Here is a 24,559-nt window from a genome sequence, read left to right on the forward strand (position 1 = left end):
AAAAGGAATAAAAGTCATTTATCTTTCAAATACCAGCTCAATTTTATTTTTAGAATGACTTGAAAATAAATACAAGTGAAAAAATTATTTAAAGCAACTCCCCTCCCTCTCTGGTCCCCCATTCAGTCTACTTAATCAACAGAAGAATGTAGAAAAAATAAATTAAATTGTGATAGAACTAACAGTGCTAAGTACTAATCATTCTTGTTAGAACACCACCAAATGGCCAGGATGGGGGGCACATGAAACCTTATTTGTGTACAGGCACAAAGAAATCCATCACACTGCTCTGTTCTGGGCACCTTATTATTGGCCAGGCATACATTTTGAGCACTTTGGGTCCTACCTCTTGTGTGGTACCAGCTAAATCTGGCTATTTTGAGTCACTGGGAAAGGAACCATTAGCATTGTACAAATGAGATTTATCTCTAGGTCTTAGCCCAGCAACTATTATCTAGTCGCCTGGACCCGACTGCTTGTCTACATTGCCTCACAAATAGGTCAGAATTCAAGAAATGGCCTTTACCCACTGTAGCTAAGAATATCCTAGCTAACTCAAGTCTGTTTCAACAGGATTGTCTCATATTTGGCATTTTAAAAATTTACTACAAGATTGGAAGGATTCGACTGATGACATTTCCCATTTTACTGTCAACAATCACACCTCAGTGGTGGTAGCCAGCCAGCCCATGGTTGACTTATATCACATAAAATGGAATGTGATAGGTAGAGGTCAAGGTTAGAGAGAGGTGATGGGTTGGGAGCAAAGCTGAGATCCATTAGTGGCCAATGACAGTGTTTTCAGAGAATAGGGCGAGAGGAGGAAGCCCTCCAAATAGACAGTAGGACTGCCAGCCTGGTGTCTGCCACCCTTTGGCGAGTATAAAAAGCAAGCTTACTCAGTTGTTACTTTTTTAAAAAAGTTAAATTTTATAGGACACGTGAGTAAAAGAAATGGCAAACATCAACTTATTGAACAGAGTACTAATTGATTTACAGAACTTTACAAATGGTTCCTGAAGCCGCTCAGACACGGAAATATCTCCACTTGCTACTGTTTCACTACAGACATCCCAGCATCAGAGGGGGTTGTTTGGGTTGGTCAGTGTTCTATAGGGTAGCAACATTAGAAAAGCAATGTAAAATGGGCAACAGGCAACCAAGGGGACTACAGCCAAACTGGATTTTCAATATAATCTCCAAACTTTTTTTTTTTTTAAGTTTTTTGGGTTTTGGGTTTTTTTTAGGTTTTGTTTTTTGTTTTGTTTTGGGTTTTTTTTTGCTTATACCAACAAATGTTTTGGATAGCTTAGTAGTGATGTAAGAATCCAATCCAAGACTGCCTGGTAACTTCCAGGCGAGAAGGGAGATCTTGGCCCACCTTCTGGTGGGTGCTGAAGGCTGCCCTTCCCCTCTCCCTGTGGTAAGGCAGACAGAGGGATGTGTGTAGGTGCATCTTGGGCCTTCCCCAAAGCAGCATCTTAGCAGCAGTGGGTGGGCCCAGAGAGGAGAGCCTCTCTCACTGGCATGGGCAAATGTGGGATGGGGTGCGGTTGCCTGTGGCTGCCCGACTGCCCTGCAGCACCAGCTCTGCTCTGGGGATGGGACTGATGCCTGAGAACCACAACTCTGAATGAGGGGCTTCTCAAAGCTACAACCTAGAAGTGTAAATAAAAAGATTCCATATGCAGACTAGATGTGATTTACACTTAAAAACATTTAAATATAAATTAAGCTATAACTTAAGATACAACCAGAAAATGGGACACTCAGCAATTCCTTGTGCTGAACACACACACACACACACGCACACACACACATGCGCGCGCACACGCACGCACACACATGACGCCCCAAACACAAGACTATTAAAGGATGCCATTTTCATTGTGCCAACTTTACATTCATCAGTTTGCTAGTCCGCTCACACCCCGCCACATCACGCCGTCTGGCACTGTACTCCCGCCCTGGGGCCCTCGTCGTCCTCTTCATAGGCTTCTGCACTGTGGCGCCAGCTTTGTTCGTTGGGGTTAAATTCCTTGAGTTCTACTTGATCCATGTCATCTGTGATTCTTATTTTTTGTCGCGGCGGAAGTAAAGCTTCTAACTGAGGTAATTTTTCTTGGGGGAGCCAGTGTTTTTCAGGAAAGATAACCTGTGTTGAGGGGGAAGCCCAGATAAATGGAAGGGAAAAGTGCCACTGGAATAGATGTTATGTGATAAGAGGAAACAGACTCACCAAGAACTGTATGATGAGAGAGCCTTTCTCTAGTGGTGCTTTGTAGATGGGCATGCCTTCATTATGTACACACTTCAAGTCACCGTGCTTTATCACTTCACCTGCCCACAAGAGAGATTGGTCTTATTAGGCACTAGACAATTCATCTCTAGTTCCATGATACACCCGAATGAAACCTATCTAATCTGGTGTCACTGTGGTGTGAACCTGGGGGGCTGGGTTTGAAGCCTCAGAAAGGTCACCTTAAGCTACCAGAAAATCTAGAAAAGGATCCAGTGGGAAATCTAGGCATGAGAATTTCTGTCTCCCACACCTCTTCTCGACAGTATTCAAAGACAAATCTTTATGACCTTCTGGCTGAAGCAGGTTATGCTACCTGTTAGAGTGGGGGAGGTTGAGAATGGGATCTGTCATCTGAGAAGGGCCAGGCACAGAGGCAGCTGGGAGAGCACCGGGAGTTTCTTATTAACACTGAGTATCAGACATAAAGTTAATGTGTGCCTTTAAAAGCAGCTCTCAGCAGCAACACAAAGCCAATTTCTAAACTCTTTCCTTACATACACACACCTCAAGGACATGTTTTTGTGAGTATTCTCCCCTTTGCATCTACTGTCCAACATTTAACCACACAGTTCACCCACATACAATGGGAAGGAGGTTGGAGGATACAATATTAGGCTCCTGAATTCAGTCTCAGGATAATAGTGATGGTCACTAACGATTATCACAAGCAGCTAAGGGGGGACAAAACAGGGCTACTAGCAAGGTAATTAAGATAGGTGGGAGAGAGAGAATTGATCTCTCTCCTTGGCAACTTGTTAGCCAAGGTGATTATGCTCTAGAATATCAGTATCATGCACCCCAGCAGTGAGGCCTCATGGAGATGGATAACTGCTGTAGCACCTCGTAGCAGTTTGCTGTCATGCCAGAGGTGGAGGCACTTTTGGGGGCCTAGGAGGTTTTCTGCCTCATGGCAGGGTGCCTTTGACAATATCCCCATTATCATGAGGCCATGGGGAGTTTGTCATGATGAGGGAGGACTACCAAGTTTCTAAGTAATGGCAAGTTCTTCTAGAGTTGAAATCTGCTACCCCATCTGTAACTATATACTACAAGGGGAGGGTTGCCAGTATGGACCAGAGCACATTTTAGTTTGAGCAAAATAAGATTCAGAAAAATCACCCACAAGTACAGGACAAGAGAGAGCTGGCTTGACGGTATTTATGTGGAAGTAAAAGTTACATGTTTTAGTTGATCTCAAGCCTGAGCCAATTCTGTGCCATTGAGAGAGAGAGAGAGAGAGAGAGAGAGAGTGTGTGTGTGTGTGTGTGTGTGTTTTAAGTTAACATACTTTTTATTTGTTTTCTTTTCTTTTTTTTTTTTTTTGTGAGGCAATTGGGGTTAAGTGACTTGCCCAGGGTCACACAGCTAGTAAGTGTTAAGTGTCTGAGGCCGGATTTGAACTCAGGTACTCCTGACTCCAGGGCCAGTCCTCTATCCACTGTGCCACCTAGCTGCCCCGTTAACATACTTTTTAAAAGGCTATAATAAAGAAGCACAGTGGTTAGGTTTCTGGTTTAAACTTAACTTACACTGGTTCTGCCTTCTAGACGGCCCAAATGTAGTCCCTGTCATTTTCTGTCCAGCCATTGAAGCTAAGGTTTGGTTTTGTTGTTTTCTTTGAAAGCAGCAAGGGCACAGTTGGCTCAAGCCAGAAGTCCACGTACACCTCTAGCTATTTCTTCCATATAAATAAACATTGTTGAGTCAGGTTCTCCTCCCCCCACCCCACAAATCATTTCCTTTAAAATCTTAATAATCTCAGACATGCTGCTTGGAATTTGCTTACAAAACTATTCACCATAAAAAATTATCATTTGAAAAACCCAACTTCATCAAGAAACTAATGCCCACACAAACCGAGGAATAAAATGTTAAGTATTATCACGGAGTGGCTGAACTGTTGCTTTTAGGATGACAGGCTGCCAGGAAATGATTCCTTCCTTAGAGACTTGTGCTGGTATTCTTGCTGCTCGACTAAGAATACAAAGACCTAAGAGGGTAAGGTTAATTTTTGTCCTAGAATAGTCTTGTTTTCCAACCCCAAAATACCTCCAAAGTGCCGGGCCTGGGTCCTCGTTTGATAATAGTTTTATGACTTATGTACGTTTGGGGAAGGTGGGAAGAGAAAGGGGCCTCTTGGTATGTATTGTTTTTCTACTATAATAATGAACATTGGAGAAATGAGCATGAAGAAAAGAACATATGCTATCCTCAGGGAACACAAGATTTCCACACAAGTGGATTTTCTAACTGTAATAGCAGCTTATTTCCTCAAATAGTAAAACATAATTTCCAGCATTTCTAACAGAAATCTTTTTAAAAGTCATTTCTCTTCTACTTTAAACTTCTCTACTTTCTTAAACTAAACATCATTGAACACAACCCTTTTTTATGACTTGAGATCCCACTAAGAAACAAATTGCTACTCTACTAGTAGGCTTTGTAAAGGCATATCAGCTATGTGTGTGTTGACTAACCCCGGGATTATTGTGGAGTTCGAGTTCTTTCATCTGTTTAGCTTTTCCATCTCTATTTGGTGGCAGCTGTTAACTTCTTGCTGCTGGTGCTGTGGTTGCTTCTAGCAACTTGCCTCTTCCCCCATTTTCTGATTTACTCTGAACTTACAAACTAGACAACTGGCCTTGTTAGAATTATGTCTAAAATTAAATTAAGCAGGTGGAAATAAGGAGACCTGAGGGGTTAGGAACAACATACAAATTTGATACCAGCTAACCATGGCTGCTGAGGGCTTTTAAAAAATCTTGGTTCTCTGGGAAGCTGATCTTTCTAGATGGGTACATCTCAGCATAAATAAGTTAGTACTTTAGAAGGAAAGCAGGCAGACATGAGAAATACAAGAAAGGGATGGGAGGGGAAAAGGAGAGAGAAGAGGGAGAGGGAGAGGAAGAGGAGAGGATTCTGGCAAGCAGAGTTTTCTCTGCCCTCATGGGCTCAAGTCTAGAAATCGTCCTCCCTCCAGGCTAGTAAGCAGCAGCAGCAGTCCCAGTGCTCTTGCTAAGTTCTCGGCACTGCTGCCAGATCTGCTAGGATGTGGGTCTCGGGTCCATCCTTGGTCCCTTGCTGCTTCCTTCTCATTCTGAGGCCCCAGAAACAGTTTCTCGTAGTATCAGTGACCACAGGGCATGTGTGCTCCCCTTTAAGGACTGTACCCTGCCCTACCCCACTGTGTGGAAACCTACACTTTTAGCCTTGTTTTTAAGGGGAGAAGATATTCAGAAATATATTTTTTTTATCATTCAAGCAAGACTGGGAGAAAGGAAGAAAGAGGTATGGTGGGTGGGGGAGAACAGATGAGTGAACACCAAATAAGAGATGAGAAACAAGAGAAACATAGAAAAGGGGATTCCTTGGAGAGGAGCCAGTCACTTCTGAAGTGTTTATTCATGGCTCAATTCGTCCTTCCATCCCTTGTTACTCTCAGCTTTGGTCAGAAGTCTGGTTTGACCAGTCCGTGAGCTATTCCACTCTTACTCCTCTTTCTTCAGTCCTTGATCCTTAAACCTATGAAGATTGGGTTTTGAATAGCGCAGACTTACTTATCATCATGACCAGGGCAGTAACACGGAGAAGACCTGTTAGAACATGGCTCTCTACAACCTCCTGTTGGAACCCTTCACTGAGTTGGTGTCTGAATGTTACGTTTGGATTCTAAGCCTTGGAACTCACTTGCATTTGAGAGCCTGACTTCATCAGCTTACTCTGCAGTGTGCAGATGAAACTAGAACATTGTTCTTTCGGGAACCACTTAAAGATGAGCTAAAAATGTGCGAGCAGCCAAACATCTTGTCAGGGAAATCCCAAGCATGTGTCTGTGTCTGAGATTTTTGTTTGTTTTTACTTGACCGCCTAGGGCCCAGAGGAGAGAGTTGTGGCTGGATTTGTTTTAATAACTACTATTGGAAAAAATAAAAGCATGGCCTAATGTGAATAGTGTTGTCTTCTAATACAGGGCACAGAAAGGGGTGGGAGGAGGCAGTATTCAATTGGAGGCCAAGTTATTTCGCTGAAACAACTTGCAGAAGCAAAAAAAAACCAAACTCCAGGCAGCGTTCACAGGCGAGCATAGGGAAGTAATATCTAACAGACAGCGATACTCTTTACCCCCCGCCCCTGCCCGCTCACCTGCCTTAGAAGTTATAACAAGAGTTCGATTATCCAGTGTTTTTATCGTCTTTTTGAAGCCGCACAAAGCCTCAGTGAGCTGAATTTTCATTTTCATTATCAAGTCATGGCCTCTCCTCTGAAAGGTACCATGGTCCTTCTGATCAAGCACAATGATGACATCACCAGGCTCCAGCTCGGGCTCCTGATCTCCTTCTCCATGAAACATAATCTTTTGTCCATCTTTCATACCTAGGAAACATGGTCCCTTTTATTGATGAGCCTTTTCTGAGATACTGTATTTTGGGTAAGCCTTTTTTCAGAAGGGAGGGGGAAAGGGTTTGTATAGCACCTACTATTAAGTGCCAGGCACTAAGCTTCACAACAACCCTTGGGAGGAGGGGCCATTATCATCATTCCCATTTACAGTGGAGGAGACTGAGGCAAAGGTTAAGTAAACTTGACGAGGGTCACATAGCTAGTAGGTGTCTGGGGCTGGAATCTACCTGCCTCAGAGTCCTTTCCAAGCTTCTTTTTAATATGACTCCATAGGAGATGGGAAGATGGGAAAAGAGGGGTCAAGTGCTATATCCTAAATCACAGTCATGTAGCCAAGTCAGTAGGAGTCTGGAACAGGACTGACTCTTCTACGTGCCCTCTGGATTTGTTTGTAGAGTCCGCTCCTAATTCTCATTTTGTGAGACATGTAGGTGTCCTGGTACTACTGAACCCTAGCAAAGTAACACTGATAAACACCACTGCTACGTCTGTATCCCAAAGAGATCATCAAAAAGGGAAAAGGACCCACATGTACAAAAATACTTGTAGCAGCTCTTTTTGTGGTATCAAGAATTGGAAATCGAGGGAATGCCCGTCAATTGAGGAATGACTAAACAAGTTGTAGTACATGACTGTAATAGAATGCTGTTGTGCTGTAAGAAAGAATAAGCAGGTGGAATGCAGAAAAACCTGGAAACCTGGAAAGACTTAGATGAATTGATGCTGAGCGAAATGAGCAAAACCAAGAGAATATTGTACACGGTATCAACAATGTTGTATGATGGTCAACTGTAATATTGTTAATTCTTCTCAGCAATGCAGTTTGATCCAAGAAAATGCCAAAGACTTATGGTGGAAAATGTTCTCCACATTCAGAAAAATATAGAGTCTGAATGCAGATGGACACATACTATTTTCACTTTTGTTGTTACTTATTTGTTATTCCTGTTGATTCTTTCTTGCGCTTTTTTCCTTTTGTTCTGTTTCTTCTCTTACAAGATGACTAATGTGGAAATATGTTTAACATGACTAATGTATAACCTATATAAAATTGTTTGCTGTCCCCAGGAGGGGGGAGGGAAGGGAAGGTGGGAGAAAAATTTGGAACTCAAAAAAAAAATCTTTACATGTAATTGTAAAAAAGAAACAAAAACAAAACAATAACAAATATTTGAATCAAGTATCTATAACAAAAGTCTAATATTCAAAATATTGAGGCAATTGGAAATGTAAAAGACCAAGAGCTATTTCCCAATAATCATCTGGCAAAAGGATTTGAGCAGTTCTTAAAAGAATCATGAAATATTAATGACTAAAAAAAAATCCAAAACAAAGTAACACTGACACTGACATGCAGGCACAGAAATGTAAAGAATGAAGAGTAGCACTGTATTTTTTGATACCGGATTTTGTTCTTTCTTTGGTATGGGGTGGGGGGTGCTGTTGGCTGTTTATAGAAGTGTTCGCATATCAATTGGGCATTTTTTTGCACTGGAGTTAAGCTTGAAAGGGCTGTGATATTGCCTGGTACACATCAAGAATGGCATTGGGCCTGATTCCTATGTTGGGACAACTGGAGGGAGCAGGAAGGGAACAATGAGACAGCTTCAAGGATCTAAGGGGGAAAGAAAAAGAAGACAGATCCCCAAGCACCTGGAGACAGCAGAGGGATGGGAACAAAAATGGGGTGGCTTGGTGGGGCGGGGAGTGTCTTCAAAGGAAATCCTAAAAGAAGTCAGCAAACCAGGAGAAGCCAGTTCGATTCACCTTGGAATCAAGCACCTAAGGCTTTCTAAGGTGGTCACGGTATCAGGAGCAGGGGGAGAAGAGAAAAACTCCAGAAAAGAGAGACCACTGTTACCCACACAAACAGGACAATGCTGCTTCTATCTCATCTAGTGTTTCTCTTTGGCCCTTGTGTCTATAAGAGTCAGGGGCAAGATGGAAAAGTGTGACAAACTACACCAGATTTGCCTTTTCCATCTATTGTGTTTCACTTGATTCAGCCAGAAACTCATAGGACAAGGAGTGCTTGGGTTCTCAGAGCTGTTGTGGGTGGTAGATGGTGGGATGTTTGCTGGGAAGAGAAGAGGTCAGAGGGAGTGGAAGAATAGAGGGGGTGGGCCTAGGGGGCAGTTGTGGGGTGGGGGGGTGGGGGGGGAGCTGATCCTCTCCCTGGGGCCTCACCTTTTTCTATGTGAACTTCTATAATTTTTTTCTCTCTTACAACTTTACAGCCATTACAGTTCTCACACCGGTCCTTGGGGTTGATGCGTTCGCCTTGACCTTTACACTCAAGACACACAGTTTGAATCTGCTGGACCATCCCTGGCCCAATCTGCTGGATGTGAATTTGCATTCCTCTCCCTTTGCAGATGGGGCATTTTTCAACGGATCCCTTTTTCCCACCAATTCCTAGGGAAGCAAAACAAAAATGCAATTTATGATCTTCTCAGAGTCAATCGGAGCAAGAACTCTGAAAGCTCTGGGCAGTGGCCACATGTTTAAGTTTTGGCTGTTCCTTAGAAAACATGACATAAAGACTGAAATGGAAGACTCAAGTCAAAGAAACATCTCTACCTAAAATAGCTACCAAGTTGAATCGAATATTTTGTTTTGGTCTGACACATCCTGAAGACCACCTGAAAATTAAGGAGTTTTTTGCTGTTGTTCAGTCATTTTTCAGTCATGTGCAACTCTTCGTGACTTTTTGTGGGGGGTATCTTGGCAGAGATAGTGGAATGATTTGCCATTTCCTTCTCTAGCTCATTTTTTACATGAGGAATTGATACCAATGGGATTAAGTGACTTGCCCAGGGTCACACAGCCAATAAGACTGAATCCAGAGTTGAACTCCAGAAGATGTCTTTCTAACTCCAGACCCCAAATTCAATCTGCTAGTTACAAAAGTTTTCTTGCTTTTTTAAAATGTGTACTAATAAATGCATAGACTTTGAAGGGGATGCAGGTATTCAATTTATACTTTGTGAGAAACTGTATATAATAATGAAAAGAGGGGTGTGTAGGTATGTGTGACTGAGTGTGTTGTATTTCACTTTATTACTTTACAGTGTCTGTATATTTGACTCTAAAGTCGGGGAAGTATTCTTCTCCGCACCCCTCCCCCCAGCCTCAATTCATTACCTTCACATTTTTCACAAATTACATTTTTCTGGAGTGCTAGTTTCCTTGTGACTCCATTATATATGTCTTCAAGCGACACAGACAACTGATGCACGACATTCTTGCCTTCCAAGAAAAAGTACACAAATATGAGGACAAAAGCATTAGGAAACCTCATCGTTCGGGCTAAAACAGGACAATGCTGCTTCTATCTCATCTAGTGTTTCTCTTTGGCCAGCAGGAGAATAAGCTCAAAAGAGTTTTTCCACCTCTATATCTCTGTGAATGAGGCTCTTCTGGTCACTTAAAAGTCACCTCTTTTAATCTGAAAGTCCTGCACCTTCATTATTTAGCTAAAAATAAAACTATTTTCTAAGTTAAATTTTCTTAAAACAAATCTGAGTGAGGCAGAGAAAGGTCACCTTGTACTGAATATAAAATAAAGCAACATAAACAGAATGTTTAATGAGCCCACTAATTTCTTTCTTTTCTTTTTTTTTTTTTTTTGGTGTGAGGCAATTGGGGTTAAGTGACTTGCCCAGGGCAACACAGCTAGTTATGTGTTAAGTGTCTGAGGTTGGATTTGAACTCAGGTCCTCCTGAATCCAGGGCCGGTGCTCTATCCACTTCGCCACCTAGCTGCCCAAGCCCACTAATTTCTGATAAACAGTTGCTGCTTATTTTTATTTATAACTATTATTCAAAACAAAGACTTCATAAATCACTAAAGACTTTTTTAGCATGTGAAATATATATATAAGCTATATTTATATAAATATATGTCTTAATGGATATCTCCTATCCTTAAGTTCTCAATCATGTGATTTTATAAATTTTAAAAGCTTGATAGTTTTTTTGTAGGAAGCAAAGAAGTATCACAAGGTAAAAGAAATGTACCCATAATCCTTAATTGTTGGGGACTAAATACATTAAGATAATTTTCATTTAAAAGGTACACTTTAATTTTTAGCATTCTTTGTCTTTTTGGAACAGATAACCTAGGTCCTTCTAACTCTAGTTAGTAAATTAAGTAAAAATAAGTATATTTATAAATGCCTAACTTACTGAAGATTAGATATTTAGACCACATACCAAAAAAGCAAGTTAAAAAGGTTTCCAAGCAGTACAAATATGAAGCCTCTCCCTTTTTAAAGGGCCCTGTTTACTTTTAATTTGCAAAAAATTTTAATAAATTGGTAATCTGGTTTTTCTTACATTATATCAGATTATAAACAGATTAAGTGAAGAGTAGAAGAGAGGTAAGGGGGGGGGGTAAAGTTCACCGAGAAATACCAGAGAGACCATTCAAAAATAAATTACTCTGAAAAGCATAAAATCTGGGGCCCTTTAGTGTACCCCTAGCGATACTCCTCCATAGTTCCTGGAGGCACCTTGCTGAATTATCCCACCACCTAATAATCCAAGTTCATAAAATACCTTCCTTCTATGAAACAACGGGGTAGAGTCGGGGAGAAGCTGCAGTTAGCACCTTGTGGAACACCTCATTCCCCAATAAAGGATCAATGAGGCTTTCTTTTCTCCTTTGAACACAAGGCAGGCAGAGCTTAGCAACCAGAAAAGCTGACTCAGTCAAGTAGCATTTATTTAAGCAACAGTTAGGTGCCAGGTACTGTGCTAAGCAACTGGTTTTGTTGGTAGATTGACATGACATTAACAAAACAAAACCAAACTTTCCATGTGGAGGGGAAAGGGATGATTTGGTTTCTAAGCAATTCTTTGTAACAGGTTTCTAACTTTTGGGGGAGGGGGCAGGGCTGGGGGGGGAGGGATGGCACTCTAACAGGCTGGTGAAAACTTAGGGACTTCTCAGAATAATGTTTGTTGCCTACATTCAAAATTGAAGGAAATGTTAAATCTCACTTATTCAGTGAAAAGAAAAATACTTTTTTCCTATCCAAATTCACAGGCCCCGTAAAACATCTAATTTCTAATACTCAGAATTACCTATATTCAGTTATAATCCAGAAGAAACCAGGTTAGAATACTGTGTAGAAGTATATAGAAATTCAGTCTTAGTTTTCTTGTTTATGAACTTAAATTGAGTGGCATAGGAAAGGACCCCTGTATGTATAATTCTGGTAAACTTAAAACTTTTAACTTTGAAAAAGAATCCCCAGAGGCCATTTACCTCTTCTCTCTCTAGTCATCCGTCCTCCGCCACCAAAGAACATATCAAAAATGTCCATGGGTGATGAGAAGTTGCCGCTTGTGGTGCCTCCTTCTTTAATAGCCTGCTCTCCGCCCTGGTCATAAATTTCTCTTTTCTTTACATCTGAAAGTACTTCATAGGCCTGAGAGATGAGTTTAAACTTGAAAACAAACAAACAAAAAAATAACAATAGCAACAAAACCGGAGACCTGAGTTGAACAGTTTTAACAGGCAGAGCTATCTATCATCTGAGCCAGCAGTTATCCTTCCTTGATGCTCTTCCAATAACAGTAGCTTGTTTATGGCTGTAAGGATTACAAAGCGATTCTCTTGGTAAGCCAATAGGTAAGGCAAGGGCAAGAGACCGATGAGGGTACCTCTGAGGGGCCCAATCAATGACCACACATAGCTGTGTTGCCAGGACATGTCAGAATCTGGATTTGGGGCTTCTGTTCCAGGTACTGTGTGCAGCCTCCTCATCAGTGGTGCCTCATAGGGCCAAGACAGTTCACTTCCATGATTATCCTGTTTTTCCTACATAAGTAATATGGGCTGGTTACTTGAATTAGGGTTTCACATGTTTTCTGTGAGGCTCAGGGGGCCCTTCTTAAATCTTAAAGCCTACATGCATTATGCACGCCTATTGCGACCAAGCAGAGCTGAAAGGCCTGTGCGTTTCTTTGTACATTATTTCTTTAAGGAAGTAGCTACTATGAGCGACTTTTGCAGACAGGTAAACATGTAGCACCTTTAGTAACAAAGGGAATCAGGACTTTGGAACTGAAACTGGTCAAGCTGCCCTCAGGAACTGGCAAGTCTCACCCTCACAATGGGCAAGTCCAACATACAAATCACAGTGAGAAACATCAAATGATTATCAGCGAGGATAGGGATGAGGTTTTTAAGGCAATGCAGGGTTGTCCCCAAAGTCGGTGCAGTTTTAAGCTTGAGTAGCTTAACTAGCCCTTTTTTTCACTGTAGGAATAAATAGTTAAGTGCTTTGATAAATTTTCCCTTCAAACCACTGGTAATTTGTCATTTAAAGACAAAAAGTATAGAAAATTTCGAATTTTTTAATTTTCTTGTTTATTATGAACTTTAAAACAAGCATGAACACGTTAAATATACAAAACAGAAAAGAGGATTGCACATGAAACTGAACTTTTTACACATTTTTAAAGTATCTTAAATTTAACACTAAATAGTAACAACTTTTCTCCTTGTCTATTTTCTTTTAGTACTAGACATTCAGTCTGAATAGTATGATCAAAGAGACAAAAACAGTGAAACTGGCCCCAACATCATCAGTATCCCCAGTTTGGTTGGGACCTTCCATCTACAAATATCTTTTGAGCTTATAAAAGTTTACAAGTGACTCAAGCTTACTAGTTACCTCACTGGTACTATATAATCTGATTTCCCCCACCCCCTCCCCCTCCCCCAGTTATGCTGCTGGCCCTAAGCTGGTGAAGTCTGGGTACAAAGAGCTTGACCACAAAGCAGTAATGCTGATGCTTAGCAACAACCCACAACAAGACAGAACGAGAAGACCCAAGCCTTCTCAGCGCCAGGGGAGGGAGAGAAAGAGATCTTACTCTTTTCACTGTAGTGTCATCAATAAGAACAAAAAACGAACTAGTAGCCCTGACAGAGGAAACCAAATTTGGTAGCTACATAAGAACTTTTTTCTTTTCTTTTTTTTTCCACATAAGAAGATGCCTACCATTTCCTCCCTCAAGAATTCTGGGATTGGAGTTTGTTAGAAACCAGCAGAAGCCATCTAAGTTATGGGGCGTTGTTATTTTCCCTTGTGGAAAACCCCAACTGGTCCTTTGTTGCCTTTTATTTTCATTTAATGTGCTAGGCTGCTACTCACTTTCCCCTTATTTTGTTAACATAAAGGGTCTGGACCAGGGTTCCTTCTCTAACATTGTAATGTTCTTGCCTGTTTCTCTGCTAAGTAAGATACTGCAGCAGCACCATTTGGGGCCGTAGACTTAGAAAAGGGACGTTGGATTTGGAGTCTGGGGACTCGAGTTCCAATTCTAGCTCTTATTTTATTTACTACCTTTGTCGTGATCTTAGTTTAGGCAAGTTCACGTCATCATCTGTAACGAATAAGGTTTGGTTGGCAAATCCCTTTCAACTCAATCTATGATTCTCTTCCCTAATCTTAGATAAAGACAAACTGGACAGGACAAGCTAGTCCCTACCCATAACCACCCCCTGCCCTCCTTAAGTCAGAATCATATTTAAACCCAGCTCAAGATGACAAACTTGGGTAGATTAGGCTATGGGTTCGTCTGGGTAGGTGGGGTGGGGTGTGCACAGTGTCGTATGGCTAACTAAAATGTTTTTCTAAGCCTCTAGCCTACTTGCACACTTATTTCAACATTTAGTTCAGTTATGAAAATATTCTGCTAGAGCCAGAGAATTATATAAACATTGAAAATATTAACATAAAACAACCCATGAAAATATTTCTTTATTCAACCCAAGTACCCACAATCCCATAAAGCAGTGGCCAGCACTGCCCTCAAGGAACTTGCTTTCCACTAGCAGGGATAAATATAATTCAAAAGAGGTGGACCCTAACGACATCCATCATGCTAAAGAGAATTAACTTATCGAATGGGTAAGGTTAAAGGGAAAGAACAATTTCCTGGGGGTGGGGGTGAATAGCAGAGAAACAAGGAAAAGATTTCTTCAAGAACAAGGGGCTTATGGCTGAAGATGAATTTGTGGGGGTACAAGGAGCCTGGAGGGAATGAATGGGCACAGGGAATAGCAGAACTGAAACCAGCTATGATGACTGAATACACAAAGGGGAATAATGAGTGGGAAAGGAGGCTGGAGCCAGCTAATTGCAGATAATCTGAAATGCCAGTCAGGTGAAGTAGTCTATATTCTATCTTGTAGGCAATGAACTTTTTGATCTGGGATTGATAAGGACTAAGTTATATGTAGTAAAAAAGCAATCTAATTTAAGACCACCATTTTGGAGAACTACGACTTGGTTTGTTTGTAAAGCCTTTAAGAATCTTGAATCACATTTTCTAAAAAGAAATAAGCTCATCCATGGTGCCGACTACTTCAATAGAGCTGACTAGCAGACCAGCAAAGAGGACCTTAAAGTGACCTACGTGAGACAAGAGAATATTAGTTGTCCCCTAAATATAGATTAGAATGAACATAAGTGAGCAAGGGACAAATGGCCTAACAGCAAGTATTTTAAACCTGTGACGATGGCGGTCGTTCACATAAAGCACATGTGGCTAAATATAAATATTCCATCACTGCCCAGGCAAATGTTCTGAAGCAGCTCCCACTGAAATGAGTAAGGCAAACAGGTATTTTGATACGAGGGTTGTTTCCATAGGTACTAAACAGAAACCCATGGTTAACGGCGCCTAGCTAGCCGGTTTAAAAGCGTCCCCCTGCAAGCCATCCAGGACACAGGCTCCAGACCCAAGGAAGGAAGCCTACAGAGCTTACATGAAAATGACAAAGCATAAACGACAGGCTGTTATCTATAGGGAGGGAGAGCGACCGTGGTGTGGTTCTCCAGGAATTCAGTGTTTGATAGTCTTTTTGTTTTCCTCAAAAGTATGAAATTCGGCACTTTAACCAAAAAAGCGTCCCTCTTGCTTGTTTGTTTGAGACTGGGCCACTGGATCACCCAGGTTGTAAATGAAGGGGGTTACTGCTCAGCCCTGAGCCTGTGATTGGCGGGAAGCTTTTGAACTCCCCCACCTTCCCACCCCAGCTCACCACCCAATTGTAGCTTTAGCCCTACTACGCACAGGTCACTAAGTCAGCGAGCCCCGGAGACCCACCAGCTTCGGCATCCCCGCGTAGCAGGGATCGAGAATGACCCGTGTGCACCAACTACCAACCACACCTAGCGCTAGGGTTTCTAGTTCTCATTTTTACAAACTGGTCGATTTTTCTTAGCTTAATTAACGGAGGAAGAGTTGGGTACTGACAGGTAGGTGCCTCATTGGTGACCACAGAGAAACGACGTGAATGTGGACAAGCTTACTCACCCAGCCCTCGGTAAACATTAAAGGGATGGCCAAATGCGGTCCCTGTTCTACCGATTATCCACTTTTAAGCTCTTCACCACTCTGTGCCCGTTTAAAGCTTTGTGTCTAAACATTTATGGAAAGTTGCATTGCTGCTCTTTGATGGCCACTGGAGCCATCCTCCCCTCATCCTCCAGCTTCTGCCAAGGTGACAGCTCTGACCCCGAGGCAGCCACCGCGTCTACTCAGTTCTCCCATGGAGAAAAAAAAAAAAGATCGTTGGTCCGGCCAGCAGTTCAGCACCTTGAGAAATGCTTGCTAGGGCTGACAGTTACCGGCTGCCGAGGCCGGCTCCCGAAGGGGCCAAAGACCACGATTAAACGCTGCCTGCTTCGGACCAAAGTTCCTTCCCCTTCCCCTTCCCCTTCCCCTTCCCTCCTCCCGGCGGGGGTGGAGACCCTCCCTCCTCGGCCCTCTCCGGGCCCCGGGCCTCCCCCTGCGGCCACAGCTCCAGCGGGGCTCCCGTTTCCGGGGGGCTCGGGGATTAAATATTCTTTTCCCTCAACTTTCAACGCCCAGGGCCGGGGCGCCGGCGGCCGGCCCGGCGCTCTCCCTCCATCCCTCTCTTTCGTCCTCCGCCTGGCCCGGGGCAGGACCCCCGGGGGGGGCACCGCACCCCCCCCCTCACCTTCTCGCCTTCGTCCGGGTTCTTGTCCGGGTGGTACTTGAGAGCCAGTTTCCGATACGCCTTCTTGATCTCCTCTTGAGGGGCGTTGGGCTTCACCCCCAGGATGTCATAATACTCTGTCTCTTTGACCATCTTTGCTCTACGGGAGAGGGCGGGGGGTCAGGCGGGCGAAGGAGCCCCGAGGGGCCGGGGAGGGACGGGCCGGACGACCGGACGGACTGGCTGAGGCGGCGGCAGCGGCGGCGGCCGCCCAGGGGCCCCAAGTCTGTCCGTCCGCCCGTCCGCGGCCCCGGCTGGCCCTGGCGCCGGCCCGCTGCCGCAGATCCCCAGGCTCCTGGCAGCGGCCGCGGCCCCCCGCCCGAGGACGCCCCCAGCTGTCGCGGTCGCCTCCCCACCCGCCTCCACCACCCGCCCCTGTCCCGTGCCGGGTGCACACACGGCCCCGGGCCGCCTCCGCCGCGACTTTTATGGGGCGCCGGCGGAAGGTTCCTCCGCGCTCCGGTGACGCCACAGTGGCCCTAGAACGTTCGCGGAGGTTCCCGCGGGCGCCGCGGGCGGAGGAGCTTCGGCAAGGTTGGAGGGAGGGGGAATCCCCCTCCCCTCCCCCTTCCAGCTCCTCCCCCGGGGGGCTTTCCCTCCCCTCCCCTGGGGCTCTTCCTCCCCCTTCGGGAGCCTCCCCTCCCCGGGCATTCTTGGGGACCCCCGCTCCCCCTTAGGATCTCTTTCCTTCTTGGGGCTCCTCTGCCCCCAACGGGACCCTCGTTCTCCCTGGAGACCCATTCCCCACTTGGGGCTTCTCCTTCAGGGGAATCCCCTCCCCTGGGCACCCCTTCCCTTTCCCCCTTGAGGGTCCCTCCTTCCCCCACCCCAGATACGCCCCCCGTCCCCGCTCACTCTGGCTCGGGGGTTTCTGCCTGTCTCTCCGCCTCCCCCGAGGTCCAGTTCTGCCCGCCGCCCCGGGCCATTTCGGCGGCCTCGGGCGGCTCGGCTGCGGTGTCGGCGATAGCGGTGAGCGGGCAGGGGCCCGGGGCCTCGGGGCGGCGGGGCCGGGGGCCGCGGGGCGGAGGCGGCGGCGCGGGAGGCGGCGGCTGCTCGGGCGGCGGCGGCGGGCCGCGGGCCGAGCGGGCCGGGCGGGTGCGGGCGGCAGGGCGGCGGGAGGCAGGGCGGCGGGGCGGCGGGCGCGGAGCCGGCCCCGGCGGGAGGCCGGGCGAGCTCACTCTGGCGGCGGGGTGGGTGCGCGGAGCTCCCTCCGAGCAGGTCTTAGACGGAGAGAGGGAAGAGCAGGTGGGGCGAGGTGGGCGGCCCGGGGTCGACTGACCCCCGGCGGATCTGGTGAGCCGATCCAGCCTGGCCGCCCACCTGGGTGTGGTCCTGCGCGCACCTCTGTGCGGTAGGTGGGTCTGGGGTGGGGCACTGATGATGTCGGGGCGGGGGCAGTGACCTAGGGGCCGTGCCCGCCGAGGTCAGGGCACAAGTTGCCCGAGGGTCACACCCGGACAGCTCCCTTCTTTGACGGAGCGGGACACTGAGGCCCGGGGAGGGGAGCGGATGGGGACGGGTCCTGCACAAAGGTCACACAGTCAGTGACCCGAGGTTCCCTGACTCTTTCCTCTCCATACCACACACGCGGCCTCTGAAGAGGGGGGTGGGTCTGTGGGGTTTAGTAACAAGGAAGATGAAAGTCATAGAGGAGGGGAGAAGTGATGGAGGAGGAGGTGATGGCCTGGAGGAGCTGGTGATGAGGAGAGAGGTAGAGATGACAGGAAGGAGGAAGAGTGGTCGAGGAGGAGTGATGGATGGCAGGAAAGAAGAGCTATCGAGGCGTGTCATGATGGGGAAAGTAGAGAAGCCGAGAAGGACGAAGGGATGGGGAAGGAGCTATGTCGGGGAGAAGGTGATGAGAGGGAGAAGTGTGATTGGGTTGGGGAGGGTCGATGACGGATGAGGAGGTGGTCTTGGTGCAGGAGGGAAGAGACTTAATAAAGTAATTAGTGGTGATAAGGGAGTGAGGGTGGTTGTAACTGGAAGAGATTCCTGTTTTAGGGAAGAAGTCATGAGTGGGATAGGAAAGCTGAGTGGGGAAGTTGACTTGGAGGTTCCGGGCAGAGGTAGTGATATCTATGATTGGTGAATGGGGGGGGGGGTCAAAACAGTAGAAAAAGGGGAAAGGAATTAGTGACAGATGTTTGAGGAAGACTTGATAATGGAGAGGTGGTGAGGGAGTGACAGTTTCATAGTCAGAGGCAAAGATGGTGTCAAAGGGTCATCATGGGAGCAGGTGGATTTAATGGTGAGGTTTTTATACATGGTTGAGGTTCCGTGGTTAGATTCTATCTAGACGCTGAAGCAGAGTTCATCTCTCACCTGTTTGCCACAAAGTTGATTCACACACCTAAGCATCTAGGTAGGGTAAAGAAAGAGCCAAGAATTCTGACAAAGTCCTAAGACCTCATCCATTTATCAGCTGGTCACCCTTGGACAATTCACAACTATTTTCTCTCAGAATAGAGATGAGGAAAGTAGTTAAGTGTAAAATGCTGTTGTCTAGGGCAAAATGTGGCTCTTTTGTCTCATTACCCTCATCTAGTACAGACAGATCTGTGATGGTCTAAATTTATCTTGAAGATTAAGACTAATAGAATTTTGGGGGTTGCAGGTCAGGGACATTTGGTGCCCTCTGGATTTTGTCTTTGAATCCAAGAGTTCAAAATTGCCCTGTATTCAGAAAAATGGTCACAGCCGGACTGCCCCAGGTCTTAGGAGGCCAGCCTGTCAGTAGCAAAGGAAGTAGTGGGTTAAAAGGGTGGAGAGAAAATGGCTCTAAACTAAGTGTTATCAAATAGAAACAGTTTAACTCCCTGCTCAGCCTCAGGAAGCTGATCTGAAACTTCCAAGTGGTTTCCTTGGGGGAGTTGTTTGTTTGTTTTCTACACCTACTTAACAAACAAACATTCCATAAGAAAAGATACAGTTTTTTTTTGTTTTGGTTTGGGGTTTGCATTTCTGGTTTAGAGCTAGTCTCCTTAGTTTTTCCTTAGAGCCTCTCTTTTGAACTGTGTGTGTGTGTGTGTGTGTGTGTGTGTGTGTTCCATATTAGATAACTGGTGAGGACACCACTTACATACAGATCCCTTGATTCCCATGAGGTTCTTCTAGTTGAATTTGGAGGGTGGTGAAGCCAAGCAGAGTTTGACTTGGTTAGTCTTATTGAAAGGGCCTATTGCTATAGCACCTGCATGTTAGACAGTTACGTAAATGTCATAAGAACGGAGAGGCAGCTGGCCTCTGGCTGGGAGAACACATCCAGCCAGGGGCCAGATCACTTAACCTCTCTATGTCCCAGACAACTTTCTAAGACTCAGTTGTAGAGAAAGGACCTGGGTGGGTCCTGGTAGGAAGCTCAACACACTAATTAATTCACAGATCTGGTCTGGAGAGGAAAAATAATTTTTTTTTTTTTTGGTGAGGCAATTGGGGTTAAGTGACTTGCCCAAGGTCACACAGCTAGTACGTGTTAAGTGTCTGAGGCCAGATTTGAACTCAGGTCCTTCTGAATCCAGGGCCAGTGCTCTATCCACTGCTCCGCCTAGCTGCCCCGGAAAAATAATTCTAGAGCAAAAGAAATATTTTCTGACAATTTTCCATTGGGCAAAGTGTGGATAGCATCGGCCAGGGAAGTCAGAAGCCTTGGGTTCTGATTCCTGCTCTGGGCTTGGTACAGTGTCCTTGGGAAGTCCAGTTCTGCTTCTGGGCTTCCTTTATCTATGAGATGGGGGAGGGGAGCTTCAGTGTATTGATTCCTACCCTCCCTAAGATGCCAAGGCCTCTGCCTCATCTTCTAAGGTTGAGCAGTGCATCTCTCCTAACCAACTCAGAGAGGAGGTAGGATGGATAGGTGTCTGGGCTTATTGGGCAGAAGGAAACCGAAAGACCCAGAAACTTCCTCTAGTTCCTTCACCCCAAGTGTGACAAAACTGGGCCTAGAATTGTGGGATGGAATTCTGAAAAATAGCTCAGCTCAGGCAGCTGAGAATTCATGTTGCGGGGCTACAGGCCTGTTACACATAAAGTGCTATGGTGCTGGGGGCGGGAGGCAAGGACAGTCAGTTAAATTAACATTTACTAAGCACTTGATGCGTGCCAGGGTTTCACTTCGAGGGATGAGGGGGTACACAGGAAGTTAATATGGTACTTGCCATATCAAGTTCATATTCCAATGAAGACAACATGTAAACAATTGCGTAAATACAAGATAAACGGAGGAAATGTAAGAGAATATTAGAAGGAATAGTTTAGTGCAAAGGGGTCAGACTCATAACCAACAAGCATTCCTGATTGCTTTGTGAGCCAGAATAAAATGTAATTGGGAAATGTTGTGGTTTTCTTTGATTACGAGTGGGATTGGATTTCTACCTCAATTTGACCCCAACTGGTCTAGCTAATAGATAATTAGGTGAGGAGAGTTCTAAAGTAGGCCTGAGTTTTGTGGCTGAATAGCAAACAGCCCAGAATTCCTGGGAAAGTCTCTTCACCCTGTTTGCCTCAGTTTCCTCACCTGTAAAAGGAGCTGGAGAAGGAAATGGCAAACCAATCCAGTATCTTTGCCAAGAAAACCTCGAATGGGGTCACAGAAAGTCAGACACAACTGAAAAGACCAAATAACCACGAGGTCAGGCTGGAGCCATTAGGATTATACAGTGTCTGTCCTCTCATCTCGACCATATCTTCTAATTTGGTGTTGGCTTTGACCTCTGCTTTCTTTAAATAGTAGATGATCTGACTGCACAGACTAGTTGATCTAAAATGATTCTCAGAGTCGAACATAACTGAACAAATGACTGGGTAAAAAGAGTTATTTTCTGAGGACCCAGCGCTTGCCACAGCCAGTCTACTTTTCAATTCTTTTTGTGAACTATAGTCATGGAGCATCAGTAGGGGAATATCAGTGTTTAAAAGATGGACGTGGACTTGGATTGCAGACATAGCTTGAAAGCAGTCTGCTGTACAGACTGCTAGATATGTCCCCACCCACTGTCCCTCTATTCAATTGTTAGCTCAGTTCATTGTCTATCTGCAGTATCTGTCCAAGACAAGTGCAAGAACTTGCATGTCATAATCTGGACAACATGCATTTTTCACCCTCTTGTTTTTCCCCCTTATCCGGGTTGCTAGGCTGATCTTTTTTAGTGACCATTTGTCTCTTGGAGGAGGTCCTAGTGCTTAATGAAAACAGTATGATGTCCTTACAAAGAGGAGCATCAGTAGAATCTCATTCTCTACAGGTAACCTTTTGTCCATGTGAACCTGGTAGGTGATGTCTTCCATATCAATGACAAACAACTTTGGGGAAATGTGTCACCCTGTTTTATGCCTCCTTTGATATGGCTAGCAAGAGACCCATTGAACAAAGTTGTCTCTGTGACTGCTTTTATCAAGAAATCTTGTGGTGTATTCGTGGAAAAGATGTTATAAGAAGGGAGCATGGAAGGTTACAATTTGTTCTACTGAAGCAAATGTTCATTTGAAATCGTCAAACAATAAATACAGCAGGATCTCATATTCTCCATATTCTTTAAATTCCATGACTGTGAAGATGTGATCAGCTATAGAAAAACTTCTGAAAACTCATTTTTCCCCAAGGAGAGCCTGAATATGAAACACCTTTTTTTCTAAGTGATACAGTGGATAAAGCACCGGCCCTGGATTCAGTAGGACCTGAGTTCAAATCTGACCTCAAATGCTTGACACTTACTAGCTGTGTGACCCTGGGCAAATCATTTAATCTTCATTGCTGCTCCAAAAAAAAAAAAAAAAAGAAATGGAGGGAACTTAGGGTAGGGGAACTGCAGATGTGCAATTTGGTATGTATACTGTCCGATGCCATTACTATGTAAGTTATTTTTCCTTAAATGTTTTTCTTTGTTTCAATGAGAAATTTGAGAGCAAGGTCTGGGTAGGGAATTTTAAGGGAAAAGAATGGCAAATAAACAAAAGGCAACAATAATTTTTTTTTCCTTGAAAGGATATCCTTAATACACGGATTGGTTTATTGGCCATTCTCATCAAGATTTCATTGAGAAGAGAAAATAAGGGGCAGCTAGGTGGTATAGTGGATAGAGCACCGGCCCTGGAGTCAGGAGTACCTGAGTTCAAATCTGGCCTCAGACACTTAACACTTACTAGCTGTGTGACCCTGGGCAAGTCACTTAACCCCAATTGCCTCACTAAAAAAAAAAAAAAGAGAGAGAGAGAAGAGAAAATAGTTGTATTGATGGGTCCTTATTGATGTCTTCTCAATTGCACTAAGTATCAACTGTGTCCAAGGCCTTGCTCTAGGTACTAAGGACATGAAGACTGAGATAAAAAGATAACCCCTGACCTAAAGGACTTCACATTATATAAAGATATGTGTGTTCTTCTGGGGTGAGAGGAATCGTGTTTTTGGTAGTAGGACTGTATTGTGTGCTCCTTTCCATTCTTCTGGAATACTCCTTTAGAACTGACCGCTGAGTGCCTTTAGTCTCTATTTGGTCAGGCCCAGCTAGACTCCCACATTCCCCATCTGGAGGGGTTGTGAAGCTCCAGTTTGTTGGTCCTGTTATTCTCTTTAATAGAGTAGCTGTAGAAGGCTTCAGGGCAGTGAGGTGATGCAGTAGATAGAATGCCAGGAATGGAGTCAGGAAGTCTTGAGTTCAACTCCAGCCTCAGACATTTACTACCCAAGTGACCCTGTTTGCCTCAATTTATGCACCTGTAAAATGAGCTGGAGAAGGAAGTGGCAAACCACTCCAGTATCTTTGCCAAGAAAACCCCCAAAGGGGTCATGGAGAGTCAGACACAACTGAACAATAACAAAGAAATGCTAGCAGTTGTTTCCCATCCCTCTGTATTTGCTTTCCTCCCACTTTTGTCTACAGATTTTTGGAAGATGATCTTGGGTTTCACACCAGGTGTTTTGTAGGTTCACTTTCCCTCCCACTACTCATTGCTTCTTTTTTTTTTTTTTTACGGGGCAATGGGGTTAAGTGACTTGCCCAGGGTCACACAGCTAGTCAGTGTCAAGTGTCTGAGGCCATATTTGAACTCAGGAACTCCTGAATCCAGGGCCAGTGCTTTATCCACTGCGCCATATAGCCGCCCCATACTCATTGCTTCTTAGAGCCATAGTCAGTACATCTTCTTCAACTTTCATGCTGTTTGTACGAATGAACTTGATTTGAAGTCAGTACTGTCCTTAGCTCACCCATCTCTGCCTGCAAGGAAATCATGTTTGTTGGCCAAGAAGGTGTTGGGGCCTCTTTGTTGTGACAACTGTTTTATTTCAGATACATTTATCTCATAAATAATGATCATCAGACTATGTCTTTATTTTTATTTGTCAGCTATCTTTTTTCAATAGATGAAGGTTATGGTTATATGCAGTGTCCCCTCATCTTGATCATTTAAATAGTGGATGATCTGACTGCGCAGACAGTCGGTTCTGAAATGATTCCCATGTCAGCAACCAGTTATTTTTTGTCCTTTAGGATAGAGGCATTTTTTTTGCTGATGTTTTGTTCTGGCCACACCCACTGCCTTCCAACTCTTTTCTCTGATCATTCATTACATATTTTCATCAGATGGCTGATTACTCTATCTGCCTTTGGCCCTTTGTTTCTTAATCCTGAGCCCTGATTTCTTTCTTTTGTAAATGGTGTTTATGTCATCTCCCCCCCTCCCCCAAGCCTGTTCCATGCACTGCCATGGCCACAGAATACATCACCCAGTCAATCAACAAACATTTATTAAGCACTTAGTATGTTCCAGGCTGCTCTGGGATAGGCACGGTGGTTCCTTGGTATGTCTCCAGG

The 24,559-nt window shown here is 44.7% G+C and overlaps 2 protein-coding genes and 1 long non-coding RNA gene across 4 annotated transcripts in view; 2 read left to right on the top strand and 1 right to left on the bottom strand.

Annotated features, from left to right (window-relative positions):
• The window catches only part of WDR61 (WD repeat domain 61), a 32,442-nt gene extending 22,710 nt beyond the window's left edge, over nucleotides 1–9,732 (top strand). For both annotated transcript variants that reach the window (XM_043982004.1, XM_043982006.1), the window contains exon 12: nucleotides 8,941–9,732. The gene's annotated coding sequence lies outside the window, so the exon portion shown is untranslated. The remainder of the gene's footprint in view (nucleotides 1–8,940) is intronic.
• DNAJA4 (DnaJ heat shock protein family (Hsp40) member A4) lies at nucleotides 1–17,730 on the bottom strand. The gene is made up of 8 exons (XM_043982003.1): nucleotides 17,604–17,730; nucleotides 16,710–16,848; nucleotides 11,976–12,156; nucleotides 9,848–9,952; nucleotides 8,891–9,118; nucleotides 6,446–6,676; nucleotides 2,240–2,340; nucleotides 1–2,155 (listed from the first exon to the last, which is right to left on the bottom strand). Exons 1-8 carry the CDS (start codon nucleotides 17,672–17,674, stop codon nucleotides 1,940–1,942), a joined length of 1,272 nt encoding a protein of 423 aa, XP_043837938.1. The 5' UTR covers nucleotides 17,675–17,730; the 3' UTR covers nucleotides 1–1,939.
• LOC122740148 overlaps nucleotides 17,584–24,559 on the top strand; it is a 23,770-nt gene continuing 16,794 nt past the window's right edge. Inside the window, exon 1 of the long non-coding RNA XR_006354712.1 lies at nucleotides 17,584–17,717. This is a non-coding gene — a long non-coding RNA (uncharacterized LOC122740148). The remainder of the gene's footprint in view (nucleotides 17,718–24,559) is intronic.

The sequence above is a fragment of the Dromiciops gliroides genome, chromosome 2 (genome assembly GCF_019393635.1).
Source record: "Dromiciops gliroides isolate mDroGli1 chromosome 2, mDroGli1.pri, whole genome shotgun sequence".
In the NCBI taxonomy this organism is placed as follows: Eukaryota; Metazoa; Chordata; class Mammalia; order Microbiotheria; family Microbiotheriidae; genus Dromiciops; species Dromiciops gliroides.

Excerpts from the sequence above, each read along its gene's own strand:
- DNAJA4 (XM_043982003.1), bottom strand. The coding sequence starts at position 17,674 with ATGGCCCGGGGCGGCGGGCAGAACTGGACCTCGGGGGAGGCGGAGAGA. Across the intron at positions 6,677-8,890 it reads AGAAGTTCACATAGAAAAAG|GTATGAAAGATGGACAAAAG; the intron begins GTGAGGCCCCAG and ends CATGTTTCCTAG. Across the intron at positions 2,156-2,239 it reads CTCTCATCATACAGTTCTTG|GTTATCTTTCCTGAAAAACA; the intron begins GTGAGTCTGTTT and ends CCCTCAACACAG.